The following is a 16993-nucleotide window of genomic DNA, read 5'->3' as shown; positions in this document are numbered from 1 at the left end:
GTGATGAGTTTGCCTAACGAGGGTGCAGACCTGCAGCAGCCTGAGCCTCCCTGCCAAAGGTCCTCTCCCGGTGCACGCGGGAGCATGGCAGCCAGCAGTCATAGCTGCAGCCTTCCCCCCCCCGAGCTGCCCTGCCTGCCCAGCCGAGGGCACAGGGGGGCCGCAGCGGGGCTATGCTGACCCGGGGTGCCCTGGGGTCCCAGCATCCCGACAGCCAACCCATGTGAAATCGAATGGGGAATCCATTCGTTTCACACTGCTGAAGTCCCACCGATGCAGTTGGGGCTGCCATCAGTAGAAAAAAGGTGAGTTGTGTATTAAAGATTTTTTTTTTTTTAGTTTGCCCTTAGAGTATCTAAGGAAATAGGTCTGAGTGAAGGCAACAGGTCTGAATGAACCCACTTGCCTAACAGACCACCTGAAGAGCGAGTTAAAGCAAAGGGAGCTACAGCCTGCAGGGCAAGCAGCACGTTGTGGGCAAGGCTTGTTGTGCCTCTTGTCCGGCTCCAAGCTGGGAGGGTTTTCTCTTTCCTGGACTGATCGGAAAAGGTGCCAAACTTCCCAGCTGTGGGAAGGGGAAGGACAGGCCAGCCGAGCCAGTGGCTAGAGGCTGCCCGCGGCAGCGTGGTGCTGTGCCACCAGCCCATCGCAGGTGTAGGCAGGGTCCAGCTCATGCGATGCTCAGGCTGGGGGCTCACTGGGGCCACCACCCGCCTCCTGCCCAGCCTCCGCATGCTCCTGCCTGCACGGAGCTCCTGCCTGCACCCTGCTGTTGCCTATCGGCCGAGCCTGGCAGCTCGAGCGGGCCAGGGTACCTGCGAGCACGGAGGCAGGGAGACCCTGGGAACTTACTGTAGCTCTCCAGGAAAAAACGTCTAGATCTCTAGATCACAGTAATCTCTGGGTGTTTCACCTCTGCTCTGCCTCAGGAAGAACATCAATAACCTCTGCTTTGTTTGAAATACTCTGCCCCATCCTCATGCAAAGGAGCTGCCAAAAATGAAGCTCTTACAGATGCTGAAAAGCGCTGTTGGGCTTGTCACGTTAGTGCCGTTAGGAGCCAAGGGACGGGAGAGCAAAGGCAGGACGTGCTGGGAGGGTGGCTCGCACCCAGCCTGCTGCCTGAGCTGGGGCAGCCTCTGCTGCTGTGCGGCAGAATGGGAACCCCAGTGCTGCTGCCGGGCTCGGTCCCAGGCGCTGGGAAGTGACCAGGGCAGGCTGGTATCGAGAACCTCCCAGGGCAACCATAGCAAATAGTGAAAACCATGTGCTGTACACAACAGATGTTACAACACCTGCAGTTTAGTCCCTTCTTTTATTATTAATGATTTATTGGCTATTAACCTTGAAGCAGACAGCAAGCAACTCTGTCCAAGTAGAGACCACAGGTGAGAAGAGCAGCCTTATTTGACAATGCTGCAATTTCCATAAGCAAAAGTCAAATTTGGTGCTTGAAAAACACTCAGAGTCGTTTCAGCCCGGCAGGCAGCACAGCCTCGGCCCTCACGCCGTGGCCGGTACGCTGCTCCTGTGCTTGGGTCCGACCGGTCACAGCTGTCACCTTTGGGCATTGCCTTTAGCCGCTCTAAAAGGGGGTGCTGTAAGTGCTGACCTTCCCCCCCAGACAGGGAAAAGCTATGTGAGGTGTCCAGCTGGACACTGGCGAGCTCAGCGTAGTTCAGATGACCGTCTGCTGAGGGGGCAGTGGTGGATCTGCAGCAGGGGGAAGGACCCCTCACATCCTTCTCCCCACCAAGGAACGGGGGGACCCTCCGAGCAGCACCCGCCAGGCAGGGGAGGGGACACCTGACAGGGAACGGCTGTCCCACATGGATCCTGTGTTCAAACACGTCACCTTCCCCTGTCAGGCAGGTTCGATTTCTTCTGAAAGGAGCAGATTTTTTAATTATTATTATTTTTTAACATCCTCTGATGTCCCAGTGGAGACCCCCGGCCACCAATTAGCCTTCCTTGGCTCAGAGTGGCGTGGCCGTCCCTGCCACGAGGCCGCCCTCATCTCCTCTCGGGATGGCAGGAGAGAACATCCAGCCCATGTGTGCCACCCGAGCCAGCCGCGGTGCGTGGCAGCTATCCCCCGCTTGCTGCGGGGATCGCGTGACTCCCGGCTGGGTTTCGGCGCAGAATTGCTGACTTATCGGGCAGGAATGGAGAAGTTGCCCTTTCACGGGGGCCGGCGAGCCGTTCGGCGCGTGGGCGAGGTGCCACGGCGGTGCAGGGTTGAGTCGGCAGTTTGGGACAGCTGCCGGGCGGGTGGCAGGCAAAGTCCCCTGCCCAAGCGACAGCGGGGCTGAAACCTGGGCTGGGGCAGCAGAGGGAAGAGCGGGGCTGGGGTGTGGGGGCTGGCGGGGGGGCCGTGGGCAGCGAGGGGAAGCGCGGCCACGTGCGGGGGCATCACAGCAGGGCTTGGTGGGGCACGTCACCCCCTGGCATTTTTTTTTCCCCTTTTTTCCCCCTTCCCTCCCCCCTTTTCCCCCCCTTTTTTGCCCTTTTTTTTTGCCCTTTTTTTTTTGCCCTTTTTTTTTTGCCCTTTTTTTTTGCCCTTTTTTTTTCCCCTTTTTTCCACCCCTTTTTTTTCCGCCCCTTTTTTTTTTTTTGCCCTTTGTTTTGCCCCAGGTTTTTTGGTTTTGCCATGTTTGGGTATTTTTTGGCCGGTATTTTTTTTACGCCCAGCTTTTTTTTTTTTTGGCCGGGTTTATTTTTTGCCCTGTTGGTTTTTTTTGCACCCAGGGTTTTTTTGCCCCCCTCCCTTTTTGCCCCCCCCCCTTTTTTTTTCCTTTTTTTTTGCGCATCTGTTGGGGTTTTTTTTGCGCCTTTTTGTTGTCGTTGCTGGTGTTGGGGGTTTGGGGTTGTTCTTGCATTTATTGCTGAATTTCACTTGGGTACCGGCGCGCTTTCGCAGGGGCAGTTCGCCCTCTTCCTCCCCGCGCCGCCTGCCGAGCCGAGCCCGCCAGCAGCCGGCGGCCCCGTGCCCGCGGGGAAGGCCCGCACGCCCCGCCCCCCCCGCCCCGTTCCCTCTTCCCCGGCCGCCGCCGCCGCCGAGTTTCGGTTTCCCGCAGCGGCACCGGCGCGCACGGCGCGAGCCGCTTCCGGGAATCGCCGGTGCCGGGCGCGGCCGCGGGGGGGCGCCACAGCGGCGGGGCGGGGGGGGGGGGGGGGGGGGGGGGCCGGGGGGCCCGGCGGGGCGAGGGGGGGCCGGGGAAGGCCGGGCCGGGCCAGGCCGTGAGTCAGGGGCCGGAATGCGCCGGGACTTCCAGCGCCCCGCCGGGAAAATCCGCCCTCGCCGGGAAACCCCCCCCCCCCCCCCCCCCCCCCCCGAGGCACCTGGATGCCGGTGCGGTGACCACCGCGGAGGGGAAGGGGCAGCGGGGCTCGCCCCCAGGGGGGGGTACACCGGCACCGCCTCCATCCGCTGCCCGCCCCGGGCGAGCCAAAAAAAAAAACCCCAAAACAACCCAAAAACCCAAACAAACAACAAAAAACCCCCGAGCACCCGTTTGGTTTTGAGCAGGGCCGAGTCTGGCAGCAGCACAGGACCCACCCGGCCCTTGACGAACCAATGACCGCCACAACCCTCCGCTCTGGGGCGCCTTGGTTCGTTACCCCACGTCTCTAATTTGTCTCACAAATCTCTACTTTTAAATTAAACTTTAATTTTAAATTAAAACCCCGGGGGCCGGGAGCGGGCGGCTGCGGTGTCGCAGGCCAGGCTGCGGCCAGGAGACGCGCTAAGAAAATGTTGAACATTTTCACTTGTTTCTCTGCACGGAGCTTTCTGGCCAGAGCAATGCTGCGGGGGGGTCTTGCAAGTTCCCCCAAAATAAAGATGCTGGTAAAAAGCTTTATAGACCGAGCCTGTGTGTGCGGGTTGACTCCCCCACACCGGTCCCGTGGGACCCGGCTGGCACTGCCCTCCCCAGCCCCGCACCCTCCTCCTCCAAATCACCGGCACCCTGACGCGCCGCGGTACCTGCTGCGCTCCGTCTTCCCCAGAAACCCCTCTTGGCAGTTTGAGACCCATTTTGCTGGTTCACTGTCTGGAGATTGCAGCCTTCCGCCAGATTCACGGCTCCACGTAGCCCATGTCACGACACTGCGATACTCACGGGACGCGTCCTGGAGGTTTGACTTTTGCCGGTTAATTGAGTTCTGGAACGAGCAGTGAGGAGCCCAACTTCTGCAGAACACCAGCTGACTTTCAGGCGGGTTGGAGTGGTCGGCCGCCGTGTTTGACCCGTCGCGGAGGTGCTTTCTCCGTCCCCCCTTTGCAGGGCTGCCCTGGGACGGCAGGGAGGTGACACAGGCTCCTGAGCAAGGGCTGACGGCTGAGGTCCCCACCATTGAAGAACACAGGTCCTGCCTGGGGCTTGCAGACCCCCGCGCCCGTGGGTTAGCTCGGCAGGACCAAGCTGAAGGGGAGATGTGCTGGGGCCGCGAGAAGGGATGCTCCTGCCCTGGTGTCAGGCAGGGAAGGCAGTGCAGGTATGCTGCCCGCTCGGAGCAAGCTGTATTCGGTCAGCCCAGGTCCCTGCTGGCAGAGACTGTGATTAACTGACCCCTCTCCACCCTTTCCAAGGCACGCAGGGCTTCTGAAATCATGATTCTTATAGACAACTTCTGTATCTGCAGTAGAAATAATAATGATGACAATAATAATAAGAAATATAAAATTACTCTCTGGAAATGAATAATATATGCTTACCAGGGTCAATAAAGTATAAAAGCAAAGTATTAAAAGGTTAATTAAAGTAAAAGAATGTTGTTTTACATTAAGTATATGCTGATTTTTCCTGGGCGTCCTAGAAAAGATTATTATTTTGAACTTTCTATATAAAGTCAAAGTGAATATTTAAAATACAGCTGGAACTGTTTACATCTGAAAAAGGATCCAGGTGGGTTGGGGGGCAGGTAACTGAGGTGGTATTTTGGGGGCAGAATGACTAGCAGACCGCTTGCCAGGTGGAGCAGCTTTAAAGTTAAAAAGTTCCTTTTTTTTGGTGATACTGAGCTTGTCCTGCTCAACTCATGTAAGCGCTGGGGAGTGGTACGTTTTCTTTGCCGCAGGTAGTTTTATCCTGACCTTTTCAGTTCTTCGCATATTCGTTTCTTGTCGCTGTTCCCATGGTGTTTTCCATAGCTGTGTAAAGGCAGAGGCTGGTAAGGCCTTTCCTTTTCTCCACCTTTCCAGCCCTTCTGAAAGGCTCCCACTGAACCCAGTCAAATCTGACCTGGCATCTTTACGGTAAGTATTCACATGTGTATATTTAACTTTTATGCTGTGGTTGTACTGAGGGGTTATAGTTGTTATGCTAATGCCCACTTGTTTTCTAGTCAACGACTTTATATTTTTGGCTGACGCATCCTTCCTGCTCCAGTTAAACCTGAGGCAAAAGGTTCATACGGATGAACCCGGCAGCTCGCATCCCCCGGGACTGCCCTCCTCCGGGGCCGCTGCGGTTTTGGCCCGGTGGCGTTGGCACCAGGTGGGCTGGGGAAGGCAGCAATTGCTGTGGCGATGTGCCGAACAGGAACTTTGGCTCATCTCAGAAATCAGAATCGCTGTGAAATGGGGCTGTTGCATTAAAGGTGCTCCTTTAATTATCCTTTGATAACGGTGTCATTCTTTCACAGAATGAAAATATAGGTAAATGAGAGAAGAAACTTTTTTTCTTCCTTTACCTTTTCTTCTTAGTTCTAACAAACATAACTGCTGGGCTGAGCCCTCGGGACATGCCCAGACATCCCGCCGAGGACCATCTCAGCCCGCCCTGATGAAAATGCTTCGTCACGGAGGCAGGAGCGGCCAGAGCCGGGGAGACCAAGCCGGCACATCCAAATGCTCTGCCAGCTTCTGCTCGGAGGTCCCTGCGGGTTTGTTGCTCCGCCTGCAGTCAGGGGCAGGGCTGTAACAGCGTTTACCCATCTTGCAGGAACATTTAGTTGACTAAGAAGTAGCAGGAAGAAAACCAAGCATGACAGCTATGTGAAAATGTGGCAAGAACAGTCTCCTGTGCTGGCATGGCATCCAGTGCAGTCAGATCTCTCAACATGATCTCATTCAGTGATAATAAATAATGTGGAAAATAATAACAATATGGAAAAACCTAACATATTCAAAGAGCCAGTGTCATTAGGAGCTTCTTCTGGAGGTTTTCTTGTGCTGTGCTTGACGTTTTGCTGGGCTGTCTATACATCCTCTGGAGTACTACTCAGAAACCACCTTTTGCTTTTTGAGGCTGTAGCTGTGCTGCCTTTTCGTTCTGCCAATTTGCTGCTTTTTGACACGGTTCAGCTCTTCAGAAATGCCTTTGTGGGATTAAAGCCCAGCCTTGCCTTGGCTTAGGTGGTGGCTCTCCGGTGCCAGGGCTGCCCAGCGCTGCTGCTGCTGCTTCGTGGGCAAGGTGCGGGACCCGGCGCTGCAGGGTCAGACAGAGGAGCTGTGTGCGGCTGGATGTGCTGTGGTCCCACCTATGCTACAAACGTTCAGGTCTATGTACCCTCTTGCAAAGCACTTGAAGGTTTGTTGTTGGGTGTCAGCAGGCATTTGCATTATGGAAACGCTTTGGAAGGGTTTTGGTGAGCTCCAGGGAACGCGTGGCTTTGACAGCCCAGCACGCACATGTTCCTGTTTCAGCACTGACCCTTTTCTCTCCGACACGTCCCACGCAGGTATCCAGTCCGACTCTCCTGGGTGGGTGGTTGACCCTGGCTGTTTGCTTGACCGCTCTCTGTGTTCCTGGGCGAGTGTTGCCTGTGCTGACGTGGGGCCAGAGGACTCCAGCTCGCCATCAGCCCCGACCCCCGGCGACAGTGTCCCGGAGCCGTGCGTGTGTCTCTGCTCCCATATTGGCTGCACAGGTGGAAAACAAGCACCCATGGGAAGGGGCTGGCTCTCATGCGGCTGTGCCCGCAGGGGCTGCTCCTGTTCAGCTCCTGCCTGGGGTGCCAGCGCACAGCCTCCCACCTCCTGTCTTTCCCAGAGAGTCCGGGATACCCAAGGATCCCTATGCCCGGATGAGCCGGTGTCCAGGGATGCTGGCAGCCTCTTCCAGTCTGTTCCCTGAGGTGGCAAGTGGTTGCATCCATAGGACAGGTATTGGTGGAAAGACAAATCTTTGCCTGCTGGATAATGCTCACGCCTGGCATTGCTCCAGAGATGCCCCAGCTGCCAGGGGATGATGTTTATCCACCATATCCCAAGGACATCATGGGTTGCCGGGTGCCTTCCAGCACCTTGAGGTCGGTTCACTGCTCGCACCTCCCAGCAAACCCTGCGTGGGGGTGAGTGCCGGGGCCAGCACCATCTCCCCCGTTATATGGAGGGGTCACAGCTCCGAATATGGGGGGCACGGCAGCCCAGGGGGGAGCACAGCAGCTGTGTGAAGCCCAAGCCGGACCTGGGAGTGGGGAGAGCCTTGGATTCAGTCTGCAGGGCAGGAGATGTCGAGGGGAAGGCATGCTGCTGAAACAGGAGAAGCCGTTGAAGACAGCGGCATTCGCTCGCCGGTGCTGGCATCCCTGGGTTGTATCGCAATGCGCTGACCAGGGGGACAGCCTGCGGCGGGGCACGGGGATTGCCAGGGCAGGAGGAGAGGCAGGGTTGGAGGGTCTGGGTTTGGGTCTTCTGTACCCTCAGTAGCCGGCTTGTCGTTCAAAGCCCATCTCAGGAAAAAGGCTGGCTCCTGAGGCAGCGCGGGAGAGGGAGGTGTGTTTTGGAGTCGTGTCTCACGCAGACAGCCCAGAAATGGGTGACCTGGTGGGCTGCCAGCAGGAGGGGTTCACCCTGGGGTGCAGCCAGGAGGGGGGTCCCTGCCGAGGACGGGCAGCGGGTGCCCCGCAATGCTTTGAGCCACACAAAGCTTCGCCCCAGGGACAGAGACCGAGCCTCGTCCCCAGCCCCATCCGCGCTGGAGGGCAGCCAGGCGTCATCACTCATTTTCTATAAACAGCACCGACTCTGTGCACATCAGAAGGAAATCCCTGTCTGTGACTTTTTCCTGCTCAAAAGCTTACTCGTCGAGCACTGTGCATCTTGCATTTCTGGTCTCCGGTTGCCACCTGCTGTCAGCCGCCCGGACGCCCTTCTGCTGCTCCTTTATGGGAGGCTGCTCTAGCTGCTGTGTTTTGGACCCTGAATTACAGGCAGGGGGAGTAAAAAGTCTTATAAATCAATGCCTGCACAAATAATTTATGAATAATTTTGCTGAATAATCCTTATTTTACCAGCAACTGTGGCTGCTCCCCTCATCTTATGGAGCTGTACTGTGAAAAACTGTATTTTTCCTTCATAAAAGTTGGATGATAACACTTGAAAACACTGGGAAAATCAGTATTGATGTGACAAGAGCATGTTTTACTTCTGCATATTTGCTCTGGTATCACAGGACTCTCACCCGTGCTTCATCGAGGGTCTCCGGGGATGCACCCGAAAAAGGAGTTGTATTGGTGACACGTTGTATCAGGACGTGTCAGACCCAGGAAATTCAGAACAAATGAAATCAAACACTCGGAAACACTGTGACTACAAGTGCCTTGCTCAGTCACTCAGCCTCTTTTTTTACAATGTCAAAATCGGTAAGTTTTGCAAGAAGCTTTTTCTTTAGTTAGAAGGACACTGGAGGAAACCACCTCGTACTAAAAATCTCTTCTCAATTTGCTTCTCATTCCTTTCTCCTGTATTTAAAACTTTTTATAAAGAATTAATTTACACTGGGACATTTATAGCAAAAAATGCAAGCATCATCCAGTGAGCTAGAGGAAACCCATAAAGCAGCCCGAACGTTTCTCTAGAGCTCTCCTTTTGTGTTCTCCAGCTGAAATCGGAGCCTTTCTTGTGGTGATGAATGAAATTTGGGATGAAGATAGACCAATGCCAGGGTCATATCGGGTTTTTAAATATACCTGGCACCAGTGTTATGGAGTGACAGTATTATCGGTGTCCCGCCTCCTCCGCGCTCTGCTGGAGTTGGGCTGCGTACCAGAGCACTGTATTTCAGGCTGTTTTGCAAACCAACCTGCAGCGGCAGATGGGATTGCCCACTTTTGCTGCCCTGAGCTCGGAAATAGCTTGCAAGAATTAAGGAGTCTGAGCTGAAAATGAAAACTAGATTTCAGGTTCACAGAAAGTTGATTTTTTTTTTTTTAAGTTATTATAAAATCTGGTTTTATTCTGATTGAGAAGCAGAAATGAACACAAGAGGCAGGTTCATTTGAGGCACCTGACACAAGGGTTTTCTGGGATGAGATGCATCGCCCACAACTGTGATAGCTGCTAACCAGGTTTGTAGCTGCTCTTGCAGAGGTGAAATTGCTAGGTCTACTAATCCAAGCTGCCAGCTAAGAGGGATTTTAGGGCTGTGGTTAAGGACAGTCCCACCCTACAAGTCTGCAGCTGTGTTACCTGAGAAAGCTGCTTTGGCTGGAAATTTTGGAGTGGCTTTGTCCTGTCTGCAGAGCTGAAGGAGGATGAACGTGCCAAAGACTCCCCCGATTTCAGCTTTTCTGTAAAGCCTGTTTTGATGTTTAAGATTTTCCAAGCTACTGTGCTTTCTAGGAGCTGATACTTCTAATACAAGCATCAGAAACATTTCTTTCATCTGCTTGTGCCCAAATTTTTGCAGGCGGTCAGGAAGCTGTTTAACAACGTACATTTTGAAGTCGGTGTACAAATGCATATCACCTATCAAAATATCTTGAGAAAATATGAAAGAAATCCAGAAAAACTACACAGCAGGGCAGGGGAGAGCATTCAAAGCTAGAAAGCATCTTCAGAAGGCTGAAACTGTCTCCAAATGGCATCCAGGTGGTCACCTGGCAGATAAAAGGCAGAATCACCATTGTGCAAGCTAAAAGAGACTATGGAATAATTTGCAAAAAGAAGTAAAAAAAAGTAAGGATAAATTATTTTTCAGCACCTGCAGCTTCCACAGGGACACCCAGCAATGCGAGCTCATGCCCCAGGCTGGACACAGCCCAAAACGAAAGAAATAAATGCAGATTCATGTAGCATGGGCATCCCAGCCGTAATGCGGGAGGGCACAGCGAGCCTGTGGTGCTGGCTGCCTGCCCCGGCCCCCCGCTGCCTGCCCCGGCCCCCCGCTGCCTGCAGGGCTGCCTGCTCCAGAGATCGGGCAAAGGGGGAAAAACAGGAGCAGGGCACAGAAGTTGATAAAATGCTGATGGAGGGTCCTCTCGGGTCTGGTGGGAGTCGTTGTTCGGGAGAGCTGAGCTTAGCCTGCAAGGAAAGATGCTGACCCTTTGAATCAGATCTTTCCTTAGTTTTTGTTCATGTAAAATATTTAGATATTTTGTCTTATCCCAATTCAGACTGAAATGCTGGGAAATCTTTTGTTTGTTTGTTTGTTTTCCTAGTAATTTCTAATTGGTATTATTTTTCTCTGCCTGCTTGGAGTGCTGATTGTAGCTGGGTACCTAAAATCCTCTGTAGGGCTGGGGAAGCCCGCACTTGTTCTGGGTGACGTGCAATTAGCACAGGAGGAACCTACGGCCAGCATCCAGCTTCTGCCTTCCCTGCTTTATTAAGTGTTCTTCATTACAACATCCTATTTCTAGCCTTTTTAATCAGCAGACTGCAAGGTGCAGAGCTATCGTCTGGGGGTTATGCAGATGGGGATTTCATTTTGAGCTATGAGAGCAATAGAGGTCAGCTGTGGTGTTTTGGTCTTGGTGGGGGTTCTGCTTAGCTGGGGGCTCCGGAGGTGCGGATCGGGACAGCTCTGGGGATGCGCTCATTGTGGCAGCCTCCAGCTTCCAGGAGGAGAGTGAAAGCATTTTCCACCAAAGGTACTGTCTTGGCAAGTATTTATTTGTGAATGGCAAGGGCTGTAATTTCTGTTGCAGGTCTGAGGACATGCTTGCTTATTTATTCAAAAGGTATTTATTGTACCTTAGGAACCTCAGCAGCTGTTTTTTCCTCTGTTTGCAGCATGTTTATCCCCATTGCTTGGAGTTACTCAGGCTGAGTCGGACAATCTGTATGTGGGATGCTTGTTCAGACGCTGGCAGGTGTCTGCATCTGAGAATAAGTGCTGAAAAACTGTTCAGCTTTGAGCCTCAGACATTGCCGCCGCCTGGAGCAGGTTCTGCAGTTAGACTGCCAATTCGATTTTCTCTCCTTCTATTTTAATTGTTGAAAAGGAGGGAGAGAAACCAGTAAGATTTTCTATGACCAGCCACTTAGGTGTCCATGGCCCATCAGTCTGTGTTCTAGCAGGGGCTCCTCAACAGCTCTGTTAAAGCAAAACCAAAGGTGCAAGCTCAGCTCCATCACAGAGGTGTGCACCTTAATGGTCTCTCTAGTTTTTAATTTGTGCATCGTTAGAAATAGCTTCTAGCAATACACTTGCTCACTCACCTCAAGGGTCTAATTTCCTTGGCCATCGGAGATTTTGCAATAACTAGATTTGCTCAAGTGTGAAAACAGCTTGGAAGAAATTTGTGGGGGAAAAAAGGCAGAGACAAACATTTATTCACTTTATTAAAAGTAGTAAAAATACAGAATAAATATTTTCTCCAAAATACATATATCTATAAAATGTCATATAATTTAATTGACACCATAGAAATAAATTCATATTGATCTAAACACTTCTATCATCACCATTAGCTTTAGAAAAAACATTAATTCTCTAAGTGGCATATGCCCAGATCCTTACAAATCTGTAGTTGTCAAATTTTGTCACTGATTTACCAAAGCTGCAGGTAGAGGAAAATCTCAGGATGTGTTTCTCAGTGCTCGTGAAAGATTTTGGGCAGAGTGCTAAGCATACCAAAGCAAGGTGATCCTCTACGCGGGAGCGCAACGTTCTTGTACACCTTGCTGATAAGTGATATACATATATATATTTAAGCTTAGGCAGAGCTTAAGAGGTGGAATATTGTGTGAATATGACTTTTGCAGTTCATCTGCATCTGGCTTCAAAGCAGTGGCAAAGCCAGCTCTGTGCTAGAAAAGTTTTGCTCATACAATTATATTGATTAATCCTCTTTACTGTAGATAGATACCACAACATTGAGATTTTCCTAGCATAGCCATATCGGTTCCCTGAGCTCAATCACCTATTTCAGTAGCATCAGTTGTGTACTGGTTTAATGGTCTGTACACAGGTTCTTGCTCTTCTAGACATGATATCGAGGATAACACCCATTCTGCTGAGATTATGCAATACCAGCAAAACTTGCCAGCAGACATGCGACCTTAAACCTGAAAAGATATAGATCCCCGACCCGTATTGCTAGAGTGCATGCTGTCCCATCCGACACTGGTCCACCCTGGTCTTAAAGAAAGGCAAAGGAAATATATTCATAGCACACCTTGATATATCACTCTGTTTATGGCACAGTGTGCGAAACCCACAGGGCTAGGCAATGGTTAGATAAGACACATAATGTGAACCAGCTGCTTTTGCTCGCATCCATCTATATTCATTCTTGCTGTGACTGTTCCGAAATTAACTTGACCTTTTCATGAGAAACCCAAAAGTTTTATGTCTAATCAGATCCTTCCATAATACCCTGCACTATTTGCTTTATCAAGCATTTAAATTTTCATCTAGAAATATGACTGACATTTCACCGTCGATACTTTCAGAGATTACCTGCCAAACGCAACCCAGTACAGTACCACTGAAATGGAATATGTGCCCTGCCACGTTTTAACACAAAGGAAGAGTACTTCTAACAAATAAACATTTTACTGCTCATTTAAATTTACAGTAATTCTAGAAACTTATAATTCTATGCTCTTGCATTTTTTGAAGCTTTTCGGATGAATGTCATCAGCTTTTCTATGAATATTGTTGCATTCCTTCTTTCTGTATCACATCTCCCCTGAAAAGTTAATCAAGAAAATTAAATTACTTAATATTTAACCATTATGTAGAGCTTTTTCATCTTGAAATAATTTTATAAATTATATGATTTTCCTTAAACCTTAAATATGCTGATCACACATATGAATCCTTATTTTAGAGGTGGGTCAAGCTGAGGACTAGAGCAATGGAAGGGCAGAAATGTGAAATAATGCCAGGATTTCCTCTTCCATGTACTCAACACAAATGAGTACAAAAATTATTCTCTCTCATAGACATAAGGGCTTAGTTATGAATTATGGATCACATTTTATTACATCTCTGCTGCATGATCTCTGATAGACAAGAGAGAAATTCCTACCTCTTTTGCCAGGCTTGGCGTGAGTGATTGCTTCAGTCTTTCAAATTTTTGGAAAAAAACACTGAATTTTTTCATAGCTGGATTAGTTTTCAGCTGTTCCGTTCCTTCAAAGATTGTGTTGATACAATTCACATCCTAAGATGGAAGAAACAGCAAAACTGAGATACAAGTATTTGTAACCATGAACTACAATAAGTTTATTAAAAATCATCTTGAGTTATGTCCAGCTGCCTGGGTGGCAAATAAATTGTTACTGACTTTTGGACTTATATTTGCAAATGCCTTAGGCAAACATGCTTAACTGATGTACACATTTATTTACTCTGCAGACAGAAACCTGGCAGATGATAGTTTCTGCTTGCGTATGTTTCGTAATGTCCAGATGAGGCATATAATTATCTAAAGACTTAGCCTTGTCTCTTCTGCAGCCGTCTGAAGACCAGTTTGATTTCTTACATCTGCTCATGTCAGCAGATAATTCTGGTTTATGTCTTCAGTTGGGATGCGAGATGCTTTCTGCTCCAGAAGCTCGAACTGTCTGAACACAAGAGAAATAAAACTACTCCAAACATTAACCTCTGCGACAGCTGACATCTGCATGCCGGAAGAGATGGGGACAACGGTCACACTCTCATCTCACAGCCCCGTTTGCCTTGCCCCATTCTGAGGGTGGCCAAGCACTGGGTGTGCTGGTCCTCTTCTACAAAGCGGTTCCTGGCATTTGTCTCTGAGACCTTATGGTCTAGGCAAGGTGGCCAGAAGGGCTAGAGCGGATACGGGGCGGAAGCAGAGCAAAGAGTGATGACGATTGCACTTGTAGCGTGGGGTTGTTTTGATCAGCTAAACTCTCAGAGAAGGAAAGAAGAAGAGGACACTTCCATCAGCGGCAGGAACAGATGGGAGAGAAGTGTAATGGGAGAAGAAAGTGATGAAAAATGCAGCAAAAACTAATCAACGAAGGCCGGAGGAAATGCAGGCAGCTGCTGAAGGCCAGCATCATGCCCATGACGTTCCTGACAAATGTGTGGTCTTCTGTTAGTCATTCCTGGATGCTGCATGATGAGGAAGATCATTTTTTCCCACAACCTTGCTTGGGAAGCTGCTTGCTTCTGCCGCTGACGAACAACAAACACAAAGACACTGGAAAATTCTCCGTCATCTCTGTATCTGAAGCACAGGTGAGAGCGAGGCAGCTCTTCTCCCTGGAGGAGAGCCGGGCACTGGTGCGGTGGGCTGCAGTGCCGCTGCTGGGGACCTCAGCAGGGAAAGGGACAAGCTGAGTCTCTTTTCGTTATTAAAAACTCAGGGTTAAACCCAGCCCAAGCCCCAGCCTGGGAAGAGAGCCCTTCCAGATGGGTTCTAAAGAAGTGACAGAGCTGGGAACTTTACACCTAATTTAAAAGGAATGTGCTGGATTTGCCAGCAAAAAAAACCCTACTAGCTAGCTTATGGCACAAATGTGAACTATTTTGCACCTGGAATGAATTAATGACTCAGCATTCCCACAAATAGCAATCTGGCCATGATATTAATTGAAGAGCTCTGTGCTAGGCTGTGATCTCTTGTTGAAAACAATTTTCCAGTTGATGCACAGTGTCTGCATCAGGAGGAAGTTATTCAAAGTCAGCTTGCAAAGAAAAGACCCTTTACACCGAGAGGGAAGAGGAGGAATTTATTGCTGATGCAAAAGAAGATGACAAATGCATAAAGGGGAGTTTGATCTTTAAGACAGACCTCATTCATGGACACATGGTAGTTGGTGTCTTGTTCTTGGTGCATTAACACCATCCTTCAGACAAGATGTGGTAATACAACGGTTTAATCCCCTTACTGATGGTAAAGGTATAAAAAGCCATTTCTAAAAGTAGACTAAATGAAGTAGACTGAAAAGAAGTATTTTTGCAGATGGACAAGCAAGAAATGTGAATGAGTTTGTTTTTTCTTCTTTAACTGTCCTTCGTTTAAAAAGCTGATTCAGAAAATCTGTGTGTGTGTATGTGTGTGTTCTGCAGGAGATTTACAAAAACATAGAACAAGAGTATTTACTGTCCTTGGCTACTTTTATATCACAGCATATTTTTCTTTGACTCCACATTTGATTGTTTTTAATAACATTTTATATCTTACAATAACATGTAATATATTTAATAATATTTTATACCTTATAATAGCTACATTTAAAGTCATTGTTCTTAAACACAAATAGAGTATTTTAGCACATAACAATTGTAAAACTATCTCAATTTCCAATGACTAAATTTGTGAAAGAGTTAATTTTATTTTAAAAAGGGAGTTTTACTTACATGTATATTGTCTGGAGTTTCAATCCTCAGATTCTGAAAAATAATATATTAATTAAGCCTTTCAAATATCATCTTCATTAACACTAACAAAAATAAAATGTCACTTAAATAGATTGTTTGACTTTCAAAAAAAGTTAAATATTCAAGAACAAGAGGATTCAGTATATCAAATTCTAGATTAGTAAAGTGGAAATTGAACTTACCTGAATGTCCTTTGTCATTGACTCATACATTTGCTGTAATAATGTCAGTAATTCAGCCATGCTGCTCATCTGGGGAGCAGCAGAGATACCGGCAGCCAGCAAAAGAAGGTAGAGATGGGTCTTCATCCTCCTGATGTGCTCAGAGAACGTGTAAGTGCTTCTGGACCAGTCCTCTACCATTTTATGGTCTCTCTACAAGGAAACAGATTAGGTTGATTTTTGAAACTGATTGATAGAAAAAAGGCCACTTGTTGAGACTTTCTGGAAGAGAAAGATTACAGTAAATTTGGTGTTTAACCTTGGGGCACACTCCTTACCCAATCAGCATTTCCGCAGAAGTAGGTAATAGAGATATAAGGACGTGGCCTTTCAATTTTCAAATCAGTAAAACATAGAACGACCCAAAGCATGACCAAGCAGTTGTTGTCTCCACGGCACTTCTCTAGAAATTGCAGCTTCTCTGGTAACAGCGTGTGATCTTCTGATATGTAATAGGAAAAAGAATGTGATGTAAGAAAAAAAAAGAAAAAAACAGAAAACCCCATCGAAATTATGTGGACCACTGCCTAGAAAGGGAAAATGGAAACATTTATGCAATACTTGTGGCAAAATTTTGTCAAAATGCAGGTATTCCGTAAGAATTAATTAATTTACAGCAGGAGAAGCCACTGCCCTGGAGCACGTGCTGGAGCAGGAGGGTGGCCCTGGGGATGGGGCACAGCGAAGTGGCTCCTTTTGGGTGGGGAAGGAGGGATGCAGGATGCTCCGAGCGTGTGAGCCCGGACCCCATGGGCACAGTCGGGGCCAGGCAGTTGATTTTGTGCAGGGATGGTGGTGCCCTCGCTGCCCCACTCGCCAGCTGGGAGCTGGCTGGGAGCTGGCAAGGAGGAAGCCCACCGGATTTGTGAGGGTCATATCTAAGACCTTAATTCATTAAAGGCGTTATGGCTTGTTATCTGGCCAAATTAATGAACTCAGCGACTTGTGTTTTCCTCTTTCCTGGAAGCTAGAAAAAAACCTTTTCAATTCCTTTTCAAAAAGAATAGTGTCAGTTTTCAAAAAGTCCTATCATTTGCTTTCTGCTTGTGGGTTCCTGCGAGGGCAACATCCACCGGGGCAGGCGGTCCAGCCCCATTTCTGCTGGGCAGGAGCAGATCTGCTGGCTCCACTCCGCATGGCCTGGTGGCTCGCAGCCCGATGCCACAGCAGTTATGAGTAAGCGCCTCTATATCTTAATACTTTGAATTGGGGAAGTCAAAAGTCAGTAGTGGTTGTGTG

At 49.2% G+C, this 16993-nt stretch overlaps 1 protein-coding gene across 1 annotated transcript; it reads right to left on the bottom strand.

Moving 5' to 3' along the window:
- Nucleotides 1-12187: 12187 nt before the first annotated feature.
- Nucleotides 12188-15841, bottom strand: LOC104012051 (uncharacterized). Its single transcript, XM_009464392.2, has 4 exons — nt 15716-15841; nt 15513-15545; nt 13210-13344; nt 12188-12867 (listed from the first exon to the last, which is right to left on the bottom strand). The coding sequence occupies exons 1-4, from the start codon at nt 15839-15841 to the stop codon at nt 12775-12777; spliced, it is 387 nt and encodes a 128-aa protein (XP_009462667.1). The 3' UTR covers nt 12188-12774.
- Between the last annotated feature and the right edge of the window lie 1152 nt (nt 15842-16993).

This window comes from Nipponia nippon, unplaced genomic scaffold (assembly GCF_047370975.1).
Source record: "Nipponia nippon isolate SJK-2023a ecotype South Korea unplaced genomic scaffold, ASM4737097v1 scaffold_17, whole genome shotgun sequence".
Taxonomy (NCBI): domain Eukaryota; kingdom Metazoa; phylum Chordata; class Aves; order Pelecaniformes; family Threskiornithidae; genus Nipponia; species Nipponia nippon.
The sequence above is the reverse complement of the archived record's forward strand: the minus strand, read 5'-3'. Positions and strand labels throughout refer to the sequence as shown.